Genomic DNA, 12,902 nt, shown 5'->3' on the forward strand with positions numbered 1-12,902 from the left:
GGCAGAAGAGTTGAAACTGGAATAGCAGCAAGGCCAGGCGGACTGGGGGCAGCAAGGAGTCACCACGGCCGGTAGTCCCGACGTATGGTCCTAGGGCTCAGGTCCTCCGAGAGAAAGAGAGAAGGAGAAAATTAGAGAGAGCCAAGATTTTCAAAATGTTCATAAATGACAAGCATGGTCAAATAATAATCAGGAATAAATCTCAGTTGGCTTTTCATAGCCGATCATTAAGAGTTGAAAACAGCAGGTCTGGGACAGGTAGGGGTTTCGTAACCGCAGGCAGAACAGTTGAAACTGGAATAGCAGCAAGGCCGGGCGAACTGGGGACAGCAAGGTGTCAGCATGCCCGGTAGTCCTGACGTATGGTCCTAGGGCTCAGGTTCTCAGAGAGAAAGAGAGAACGAGAGAATTAGAGAGAGCATACTTAAATTCACACAGGACACTGGATAAGACAGGAGAAGTACTCCAGGTATAACCAACTAACCCTAGCCCCCCGACACATAAACTACTGCAGCATAAATACTGGAGGCTGAGACAGGAGCGGTCAGGAGACACTGTGGCCCCATCCGAAGAAACCCCCGGACAGGGCCAAACAGGAAGGATATAACCTGGCCATCCCTTTATCAGGACCCTGTCTTTCAAAGATAATTTGTAAAAATCCAAATAACTTCGCAGATCTTCATTGTAAAGGGTTTAAACACTGTTTCCCATGCTTGTTCAATGAAACATAAACAATTAATGAACATGCACCTGTGGAACGGTGGACACTAACAGCTTACAGACGGTATGCAATTAAGGTCACAGTTATGATAACTTAGGACACTAAAGAGGCCTTTCTACTGACTCTGAAAAACACCAAAAGAAAGATGCCCAGGGTCCCTGCTCATCTGTGTGAATGTGTCCTAGGCATGCTGCAGGAGGCATGAGGACTGCAGATGTAGCCAGGGCAATAAATTGCAATGTCTGTACTGTGAGACGCCTAAGACAGCACTATAGGGAAACAGGACGGACATCGTCCTCGCAGTGGCAGATACACGTGTAACAACACCTGCACAGGATCGGTACATCCGAACATCACACCTGTGGGACAGGTACAGGATGGCAACAAAAACTGCCCGAGTTACACCAGGAACGCACAATCCCTCCATCGGGGCTCAAACTGTCTGCAATAGGCTGAGAGAGGCTGGGTTGAGGGCTTGTAGGCCTGTTGTAAGGCAGGTTGTCACCAGACATCACCGGCAACATCGTCGCCTATGGGCACAAACCCACCATTGCGGGACCAGACAGGACTGGCAAAAAGTGCTTTTCACTGATGCGTCGTGGTTTTGTCTCACCAGGGGTGATGGTCGGATTTGCGTTTATCGTCAAAGGAATGAGCGTTACACCGAGGCCTGTACTCTGGAGCAGGATCGATTTAGAGGGGGAAGGTCCGTCAGGTTCTGGGGCAGTGTCTCACAGCATCATCAGACTGAGCTTGTTGTCATTGCAGGCAATCTCAATGCTGTGCGTTACAGGGAAGACATCCTCCTCCCTCATGTGGTACCCTTCCTGCAGGCTCATCCTGACATGACCCTCCAGCATGACAATGCCACCAGCCATACTGCTCATTCTGTGTGTGATTTCCTGCAAGACAGGAATGTCAGTGTTCTGCCATGGCCAGCGAAGAGCCCGGATCTCAATCCCATTGAGCACGTCTGGGACCTGTTGGATCGGAGGGTAAGAGCTAGGGCCATTCCCCCCAGAAATGTCCGGGAACTTGCAGGTGCCTTTGTGGAAGAGTGGGGTAACATTTCACAGCAAGAACTGGTAAATCTGGTGCAGTTCATGAGGAGGAGATGCACTGTAGTCCTTAATGCAGTTGGTGGCCAGACCAGATACTGACTGTTTCTTTTGATTTTGACTCCCCCCTTTGTTCAGGGACACATTATTACATTTCTGTTAGTAACATGTCTGTGGAACTTGTTCAGTTTATGTCTCAGTTGTTGAATCTTGTTATCTCCATACAGATATGTACACGTTAAGTTTGCTGAAAATAAACGCAGTTGACAGTGAGAGGACGTTTCTTTTTTTGCTGAGTTTACATGATTTCATATGTGTTATTTCATAGTTCTGGTGTCTTCACTATTATTCTACAATGTAGAAAATAGTAAAAATAAAGAAAAAGCTTTAAATGAGTAGGTGTGCCCAAACTTTTGACAGGTACTGTATATACAGTATACACATCCAAGAAAGAATATGTGATCTAATCAAACTATTTGCGATGCTTTTGTCTACACTTTTGACAGATTTATTTATCCACAAAAGTTTACAGATTTTTTTGAATGGTCAATAAGAGCTATATGTTGTCTGTCTTGTATGAATAACATGTTGTGTGTGTCGGTGTATTCAACAGAAAGGGAAAGTGAAGGAGGCAGCACAGAGGTATCAGTACGCCCTCAAAAAGTTCCCCCGTGAAGGCTTCAGTGAGGACCTCAAGACTTTCAGGGAGCAGAAAGTGTCCATCTTACTCAATCTGTCCCGATGTCGGAGGAAACTGAACGTGAGTTGGTGGGCTCTGAACATGGATCCATCCCAAATGGCAACCTATTCCCAATATAGTGCACTACTTTTGACCTGGGCCCAGGTGCACTATATACGGAATAGTGTGCCATTTGAGACACAACCATGTATAGTATATTATCAATACATGCATTCCAGAGAAATACATAGTAGTAACTAATAGTAACAGTACTGGATATTACCTCTATTGTCCTCAGTATCTGACTCATGGAGGTAACAAAATCAAATCAAATCAAATACAGTACTGGATAGTACCTCTATTGTCCTCAGTATCTGACTCATGGATGTAACAGTACTGGATAGTACCTCTATTGTCCTCAGTATCTGACTCATGGATGTAACAGTACTGGATAGTACCTCAGTATCTGACTCATGGATGTAACAGTACTGGATAGTACCTCTATTGTCCTCGGTATCTGACTCATGGATCACTTGTTATTACATTCAGGACTTTGGGATGGCTGAGGAGTTTGCTACAAAGGCACTTGAATTGAAACCAAAATCATACGAAGCGTACTATGCCAGAGCCCGCGCCAAGCGTAGCAGCAGGTAACCTTCTATTTACATCCCTGCTTCCCTTCCACTGTAGAATAGTTGACATATTCTGCTCTGATCTCATATTTTTCAGTCTCTCATAAGATTTTCCTCCTTTTTTGTGACCAATTGTTTTTTCCTTAGTTTATACATTTTCACAGCAGTGTTTTATAAAATAAATAAAATAATAAAAAAACGCTTCATGTAAGAATACAAACCTCACATCAGTTCCAACCCTGTTGCATTTTCCCACTCCTACCTGTCTCTGCAGGCAGTTCCCTGAGGCCTTGGAGGACCTGAATGAAGCAATGAAGCAGAGCCCCAACCACCCTGAGATCCAGCGCCTCCTGCAGCGGGTAGAGGAGGAGTGTCGACAGCTTACCCAGGAGGAGGAGGACGCACAGAAGCTGGATCCTCCCCCATCTCCTCCCCCCTCCCCTCCCCCAGACGAGGGGGAGGAGGAGGAGATGTCCCTGTCCTCCCTCCCACTCCCCCTGGAGCTCCCCCCTCCCCCGGAGCCTCGGCTGGAGGACATGGAGCCGGTCCAGGATCTGTTTGAGGACGAGGACTATCTGGAGCAGGAGGCCATGTCTATGGGGAGTATGGGTTCTATGGGTCTGGCCTTCGAGAGAGAGCTCTGCTCCAACCCCTCCAGCCTGCCTATCATCCAGAGCCCCCCACTTTCTCCAACCATCCACCAGCACCCCTACCACCAGGACCAGGCATTCCTGTCAGGGGGCTCCCCCATGGGCCAGGCTTACGTCTACGACCACCCCAGCCCCACCTCTATGTCCTCTCCCGGCATCCAGAACTACCAGCTGCCGTCGCCCCCCTCTCTCTCCCCCACGCACCACAACTCCCACCACCGACACAGCCCTCCGCAGACCTCCCCGGTGCACCAGCCCACCTACCGCTTCAGCCCCCCGCCCAGTGGAGGAGGGGGACAAGGGATGGACCACGGATACCAGAGCCCCCCGCTATCCCCTCTGCGTCGGGGTGGGGTACAGAGCCAGTACAGAGCCAGTCCCCCGGTGGAGAGTGTGTGTCTGTACAGGTCCCAGTCAGGGTCTCCGGTGCGCTACCAGCAGGAGCAGCCTACCCTTTCAAAGATGAGCAGCCAGAGGTCCTTCCAGCAGAGCTCACAGCCTTCCCTGCACCACCAGGCCTCCCTGCACCACCAGGCCTCTCTGCACCACGACACCCTCCAGACCCACCAGCACCACCAGGCGCAACTGAACCACCAGGTCTCCCAACAGCACCACCAGGCCCAACTACAGCACCAGGCCTCCCAACACCACCAGGACTCCCTGCATCACCAGACTCAACAGCACCACCAGGCTCAGGGCCTGCGCCTCCAGCCCTCCATGGCCCAGATTGTTCGCACCAACCAGCCCAGCAACACATACGGCCAGATGGGCCACCCCATGCGTTACCAGGGGGCCTCCATGGACGTGCCGATGGAGAGCCAGAGCCGGTTGATGTACCAGCCCTCCCTGGATGGTCACTCCATGCCCCAGTCCAGCCTCTCAGCTGGGGCCATCTGTCAGCACATGGGCCGAGGAGGGGTCATAGAGGGCCTGATGAAGGACGAGCTACCCCAGCGCCCCTCCTCTGCCTACCGTGCCAGCAGTGGGGGAGGACAAGGGGGCCAGCTCCAGGGGGCTGTCCGCTATAGCCAGACCCCCCAGATTAGCCGCAGCCAGTCAGCCGCCTACTACCCTGGTGCCAAGCACGAGCTGGAGCGCCAAAACAGTGCCATGCCCCAGTGCCAGCTCGGATCACCAGAGATCGGCCACATGGTGAGGCGGCCCGTCAGTGCCACTACCACGGAGATCAAACCGCACATTTCCACTCCCCGGCCCCTCATCCACTCCCAGAGCGTGGGCCTCCGCTTCTCCCCTTCCAGCAACAACATCCCCACAGGGGGCTCTAGCTGTAATCTAGCCCCAGGCTTCAGGCCTTCCTCCTCCATTCAGGGGATGGAGATCCCGCTGCAGGTGGCTTACGAGGGCTACGAAGGCTACGAGGGGTACGAGCGTTCCTGTAACGACGACATCTCCCCAAACTCGCCCTCCCAGGGCAGCGGTGGTGGGCTGTACCAGGGTGAGAGCACCCGCTCACGGACCACGCCCTTCATGGGCATCATAGACAAGACAGCACGGACTCACCAGACTCAATACCTGCAGCAGCCCTCGTCCCAGCGGCCCTGGGCTATGACCTCCATGGACTCTGGCATCAGCCCCACATCGCCCGGCCAACTGGTCCAGCATGGCTCGTCCTACAGCCCCCCAACCTCGCTGGGGAACTTTGCTTACTACAACAAGACTAACAACGCCCAGAACGGACAACTCCTGGAGGAAGACTACTACCCCCAGCAACCCCAGCATCAGCAGTCCTCCCTGGGCAAGCTGGCCAACGGAGCCTCCCGGGGTGGAGGAGGGGACATCCTGGAGCGGGTGAGCCAGGTGCCCACCTATCCAGACGTGAAGGTGGCCAGGACTCTGCCCGTAGCTCAGGCCTACCAGGACAACATGTACCGACAGCTCTCTCGTGATATATCCCGTGACTCTAGGCAGGGCCCCACCTCCCCCATCAAACCAAAGAGACCTTTCGTGGAGTCGAATGTGTGAATGTACCGTCCACGGCCGAACTGGGCGTGTGAGTGGGAGGGGAGGAAGAGAGGGGAGAAAGGGAGGGGAGGAAGGGAGGGGGGGGGGGCGGGGGGGCGGTTGAGTTAAGGCTGCTGACCTTGTATGACATTGATGAAGAACACATGATACATAGACAGATTACAGCCGCGCTCACACAGAGAGCAGTCTACAACAGGCCCTGCTTACACAGAGAGCAGTCTACAACAGGCCCCACTCACACAGAGGTCAGTCTACAACAGGCCCTGCTTACACAGAGAGCAGTCTACAACAGGCCCCACTCACACAGAGATCAGTCTACAACAGGCCCTGCTTACACAGAGAGCAGTCTACAACATGCCCCACTCACACAGAGAGCAGTCTACAACAGGCCCCACTCACACAGAGGTCAGTCTACAACAGGCCCTGCTTACACAGAGTGCAGTCTACAACAGGCCCCACTCACACAGAGAGCAGTCTACAACAGGCCCCACTCACACAGAGATCAGTCTACAACAGGCCCCACTCACACAAACAGAAGTCTACAACAGAACCCACTCAGACAGAGAGCAGTCTACAATTGGCCCCACTCACACAGAGAGCAGTCTACAATAGGCCCCACTCACACAGTGAGCAGTCTACAATAGGCACACACTGGGGGTAGTAGTCTAGTCATACAGTACATAGATAATAACACACTGGGGGTAATCCTGATCAAACACAGGGTCAGAGTCCCTAACACTTCCAGGGGGGGGAGTGGGAGTGAAACTGAGGGCCCTTACCTTACTGTACCTGTGGATTCTCTATCCATCTACCATATGCTATCTTTAAAATACGACTTGTGCTCTTATTCAAGGTTGCTAGACTCTCTGTAATACAATATTAATATGTTCACTACTGTAAATGGGTCAGAAATTACAACGTGAGTGTGCATAGAGAAATTATTATATTTATTATTAAGTTATATAATGTAAATACATATAAAAACATGAATGATTTTCTTTTTGTTCTTTCTGTTTGTAATTGTTTTTTTAGCCTTCTGTCCATGTGCTGTCCTTAATAAGTCCTTGCTCCCATCGAGCGCTTTCTCAGCTATACAGCCAGTTGAAACTCGTCCAAAACACTCAATCATCCACGAACTAGGCCGGAGATATCTTTAGTCGATTTAAGGATGAAAAGTGTAAAACTGCAACACAAAAAGTCACAGCATACAAAACACACACATACCAAGTAGCTAGCATGTTGATAGCAGCTAGCTACATTCATTTCAATAGGAACGGCTAATCCGGTTTAGGCTAGTGACAATATATCTGTAAAAGTAACACAAACGTATGCTATGTAAGTGTTAATAAAACAACCAGGAATATTAATACTGACAGATGATACCAACTGAAGGGCTATAAAGGACAGGATGACAGTGGATAGAACAGTATATCGTGGTTAGACTAAACAATAAACAGCAGTAAACAAAAAAATTATTAATTTCATATGAATGGCACTTCTTCTGCAATACAAAGACCATTAGGTGGGAGCAAAGGCAATACATGCTTAATGTGGTCCATGATGCAACAACATGGTTTCAGAATCAACTAGGACAGGGAATGAGGGACATTTAGAAACTTTGAATTACTCACATGTGAAAGGATATTTTCCTAGTTTCTAAATCTTAGCTTTGTCATGTTATATTTTTGATATTTTAATTTAACTTTTTATTACATTTCATTTATTCATAAATGTCTGCACTAAATGCCTGTGAAGTTCTTAACTTAAGGTGCACTTTATGTATTTTTGTTACTTTATCGTTATTGAATGTTATTGATTTTGTAGAAATGGAGGTCAGGTGGAGCTTCTGACTAATGATACTGGCTTATTACTGATTACTCATTGTCGTAGGAACTCTGATCTACAAAGCAAAGTAATGAATGACAATATAAAGTGCAAACAATGTTTTTAAATGTCTGAAGATGTATAGACGTTATAGCACATTGTAACAGCTGCATATACTGGCCATCCCCCTCAACCCAACCCCAGATCCCTTCATAGACAGACAGATCTCATACGCAAGTGGCTTGTGTTCTTTTTTATCCTTACCACGAGTGAAAATGCTCCTCTTTTGCAGTTTCCTTATATCTACTATTCAATTTAATCACAGTGTGTGGAACCTATTGACTGACAGTCAATCAGATGGTCCCAAATCCAGTGACAAAGCACTTAACTTCAGTGTCAAGGGAAAGTCCTGGAGAGAGAAATGTAAAGATTGTATTCATGACCAACATATTTTTATATTTGCCAGGTGAGAGTATAAAAACAATGGGTGTGTGAATGTACTTCAGTCAGATTGAATGCTCAGTCAGTTGCCACTGCTTCATGGACAGCTTCCATTTTGATCTTGTCTGCTATTCAAATGGCTGAATAAAATGATTCAAATGGTTCCCTACCCACAGGATAGCTCATTTGGACAACTTTAAGACCATACTGTATGTGTGAGGAATTGTACTATTCTTTCAAAAAGGACTTTAAAATGACTTTTGAGGCGTTTTGTTTTCCAACTTTTGATGTAAATTAGTTGACTGTAAAATGTAAATTAGTTGGCTGTAAACATTCAGATGCATGTTTTATTATTTGTCCTGATCTCAAACAGAAACACATACAGTATACACAGTGTCCTGAATCTGGTCTGGGATCTATGATATACATCTGGTCGGGGTTCTGTGATAGTCATCTGGGATATACATCTGGTCTGGGTTCTGTGATAGACATCTGGGATAGACATCTGGTCTGGGTTCTGTGATAGACATCTGTGATAGACATCTGGTCTGGGATCTTTGATAGACATCTGGGATAGACATCTGGTCTGGGATCTATGATAGACATCTGGGATATACATCTGGTCTGGGATCTATGATAGACATCTGGGATATACATTTGGTCTGGGATCTATGATATACATCTGGTCGGGGTTCTGTGATAGTCATCTGGGATATACATCTGGTCTGGGTTCTGTGATAGACATCTGTGATAGACATCTGGTCTGGGATCTTTGATAGACATCTGGGATAGACATCTGGTCTGGGATCTATGATAGACATCTGGGATATACATCTGGTCTGGGATCTATGATAGACATCTGGGATATACATTTGGTCGGGGATCTATGATAGACATCTGGGATATACATTTGGTCGGGGATCTATGATAGACATCTGGGATATACATTTGGTCGGGGATCTATGATAGACATCTGGGATATACATCTGGTCTGGGATCTATGATAGACATCTGGGATATACATTTGGTCAGGGATCTATGATAGACATCTGGGATATACATTTGGTCGGGGATCTATGATAGACATCTGGGATATACATTTGGTCGGGGATCTATGATAGACATCTGGGATATACATCTGGTCTGGGATCTTTGATTGACATCTGGGATATACATTTGGTCAGGGATCTATGATAGACATCTGGGTTATACATTTGGTCAGGGATCTATGATAGACATCTGGGATATACATTTGGTCGGGGATCTATGATAGACATCTGGGATATACATCTGGTCTGGGATCTATGATAGACATCTGGGATATACATTTGGTCGGGGATCTATGATAGACATCTGGGATATACATCTGGTCTGGGATCTGTGAAAGACATCTGGGATATACATCTGGTCTGGGATCTGTGAAAGACATCTGGGATATACATCTGGTCTGGGATCTTTGATTGACATTTGGGATATACATCTGGTCTGGGTTCTGTGATAGACATCTAGGATATACATCAGGGATATACATCTGGCCTGGAATCTGTGATGGACATCTGGTCTGGGATCTGTTATAGACATCTGGGATATACATCTGGTCTGAGACAGACATCTTGGATATACAGTACCAGTCAAAAGTTTGGACACACCTACTCATTCAAGGATTTTTCTTTATTTTTTTCTATTTTCTACATTGTAGGATAGTAGTGAAGACACCAAAACTATGAAATAACACATATGAAATCATGTAGAAACCAAAAAAGTGTTAAACAAATCAAAAAAAATATATATTTTCCGATTTTTCAAAGTAGACACCCTTTGCCTTGATGACAGCTTTGCACACTCTTGACGTTCTCTCAACCAGCTTCACTTGGAATGCTTTTCCTACAGTCTTGAAGGAGTTCCCACATATGCTGAGCACTTATTGGCTGCTTTTCCTTCACTTTGCGGTCCAACTCATCCCAAACCATCTCAATTTGGTTGAGGTCGGGTGATTGTGGAGGCCAGGTCATCTGATGCAGCACTCCATCACTCTCCGTATTGGTCAAATAGCCTTTACACAGCCTGGGGGTGTGTTAGGTCATTGTCCTGTTGAATAAAAAAATGATAGTCCCACTAAGCGCAAACCAGATGGGACGGTGTATCGCTGCAGAATGCTGTGGTAGCCATGCTGGTTAAGTGTGGCTCCCGGTGGAGAGTGTGTGTCTGTATAGGTCCCAGTCAGGGTCTCCGGTGCGCTACCAGCAGGAGCAGCCTACCCTTTCAAAGATGAGCAGCCAGAGGTCCTTCCAGCAGAGCTCACAGCCTTCCCTGCACCACCAGGCCTCCCTGCACCACCAGGCCTCTCTGCACCACGACACCCTCCAGACCCACCAGCACCACCAGGCCCAACTGAACCACCAGGTCTCCCAACAGCACCACCAGGCCCAACTACAGCACCAGGCCTCCCAACACCACCAGGACTCCCTGCAACACCAGACTCAACAGCACCACCAGGCCCAGGGACTGCGCCTCCAGCCCTCCATGGCCCAGATTGTTCGCACCAACCAGCCCAGCAACACATACGGCCAGATGGGCCACCCCATGCGTTACCAGGGGGCCTCCATGGACGTGCCGATGGAGAGCCAGAGCCGGTTGATGTACCAGCCCTCCCTGGATGGTCGCTCCATGCCCCAGTCCAGCCTTTCAGCTGGGGCCCTCTGTCAGCACGTGGGCCGAGGAGGGGTCATAGAGGGCCTGATGAAGGACGAGCTACCCCAGCGCCCCTCCTCTGCCTACCGTGCCAGCAGTGGGGGAGGACAAGGGGGCCAGCTCCAGGGGGCTGTCCGCTATAGCCAGACCCCCCAGATTAGCCGCAGCCAGTCAGCCGCCTACTACCCTGGTGCCAAGCACGAACTGGAGCGCCAAAACAGTGCCATGCCCCAGTGCCAGCTCGGATCACCAGAGATCGGCCACATGGTGAGGCGGCCCGTCAGTGCCACTACCACGGAGATCAAACCGCACATTTCCACTCCCCGGCCCCTCATCCACTCCCAGAGCGTGGGCCTCCGCTTCTCCCCTTCCAGCAACAACATCGCCAGCTGGTACATTTGGTCTGGGATCTATGATAGACATCTGGGATATACATCTGGTCTGGGATCTGTTATAGACATCTGGGATATACATCTGGGATATACATCTGGTCTGAGACAGACATCTGGGATATACAGTACCAGTCAAAAGTTTGGACACACCTACTCATTCAATGATTTTTCTTTATTTGTTTCTATTTTCTACATTGTAGGATAGTAGTGAAGACACCAAAACTATGAAATAACACATATGAAATCATGTAGTAACCAAAAAAGTGTTAAACAAATCAAAAAATATATATATTTTCCGATTCTTCAAAGTAGACACCCTTTGCCTTGATGACAGCTTTGCACACTCTTGACGTTCTCTCAACCAGCTTCACTTGGAATGCTTTTCCTACAGTCTTGAAGGAGTTCCCACATATGCTGAGCACTTATTGGCTGCTTTTCCTTCACTTTGCGGTCCAACTCATCCCAAACCATCTCAATTTGGTTGAGGTCGGGTGATTGTGGAGGCCAGGTCATCTGATGCAGCACTCCATCACTCTCCGTATTGGTCAAATAGCCTTTACACAGCCTGGGGGTGTGTTGGGTCATTGTCCTGTTGAATAAAAAAATGATAGTCCCACTAAGCGCAAACCAGATGGGACGGTGTATCGCTGCAGAATGCTGTGGTAGCCATGCTGGTTAAGTGTGCCTTGAATTCTAAATAAATAACTGACAGTGTCACCAGCAAAGAACCACCACTCCATAACACCTCCTTCTCCATGCTTCATGGTGGGAACCATACCTTCGGCGATCATCCGTTCACCTACTCTGCGTCTCACAAAGACACAGCGTTTGGAACCAAAAACAAAACTTTGGACATCAGACCAAAGGACAGACTTCCACCGGTCTAATGTCTATTGCTCGTGTTTCTTGGCCCAAGAAAGTCTCTTCTTCTTATTGGTGCCCTTTAGTAGTGGTTTCTTTGCAGTATTTCAACCATGAAGGTCTGATTCACAAAGTCTCTTGTGAACAGTTGAGATGTTGAGATATGTGTGTTACTTGAGCTCTGTAAAGCATTTATTTGGGCTGCAATTTCTGAGGCTGGTAACTCTAACGAACTTGTCCTCTGCAGCAGAGGTAACTCTGGGTCTTCCTTTCCTGTGGCGGTCCTCATGAGAGCCAGTTTCATCATCACGCTCGAAGGTTTGCGACTGCACTATAAATTCTTAGGGCTGAGATCCCGGTAACGGGATCGATATGACAACAGCCAGTGAAAGTGCAGGGCGCCAAATTCAAAAAACAGAAATCTCATAATTAAAATTCCTCTGACATACATGTGTCTTATACCATTTTAAAGGTAATCTTGTTGTTAATCACGCAAAAGTGTCTGATTTCAAATATGCTTTTCAGCGAAAGCACCACAAACGATTATGTTAGGTCACACCAAACCACAATAAGCACAGCCATTTTTCCAGCCAAAGATAGGAGTCACAAAAAGCACAAATAGAGACAAAATGAATCACTAACCTTTGATGATCTTCATCAGATGACACTCATAGGACTTCATGTTACACAATACATGTATGTTTTGTTTGATAAAGTTAATATAAAAAAATCTGAGTTTACATTTGTGCGTTACATTCACTAGTTCCATAAACATCCAGTGATTTTGCATAGCCACATCGTTTCAACAGAAATACTCATCATAAATGACTTAAATGTAAATGTAATAAATGTAGATGATAATACAAGTTATACACATGGAATAATAGATATACCTCTCCTTAATGCAACTGCTGTGTCAGATTTCAAAAAAACTTTACGGAAAAAGCAAACCATGCAATAATCTGAGACG

The 12,902-nt window shown here is 47.6% G+C and overlaps 1 protein-coding gene across 5 annotated transcripts in view; it reads left to right on the forward strand.

The window, feature by feature from the left end:
* LOC129863576 (protein TANC2-like) overlaps nt 1-5,796 on the forward strand; it is a 589,624-nt gene extending 583,828 nt beyond the window's left edge. For all 5 annotated transcript variants that reach the window (XM_055935646.1, XM_055935654.1, XM_055935661.1 and 2 more), the window contains 3 exons: nt 2,393-2,539; nt 3,008-3,108; nt 3,365-5,796. In XM_055935646.1, the coding sequence (XP_055791621.1) occupies nt 2,393-2,539; nt 3,008-3,108; nt 3,365-5,723 (2,607 nt within the window). In that variant the 3' untranslated portion in view covers nt 5,724-5,796. The remainder of the gene's footprint in view (nt 1-2,392; nt 2,540-3,007; nt 3,109-3,364) is intronic.
* The last annotated feature ends 7,106 nt before the right edge of the window (nt 5,797-12,902 follow it).

The sequence above is a fragment of the Salvelinus fontinalis genome, chromosome 1, assembly GCF_029448725.1.
Source record: "Salvelinus fontinalis isolate EN_2023a chromosome 1, ASM2944872v1, whole genome shotgun sequence".
NCBI lineage: Eukaryota > Metazoa > Chordata > Actinopteri > Salmoniformes > Salmonidae > Salvelinus > Salvelinus fontinalis.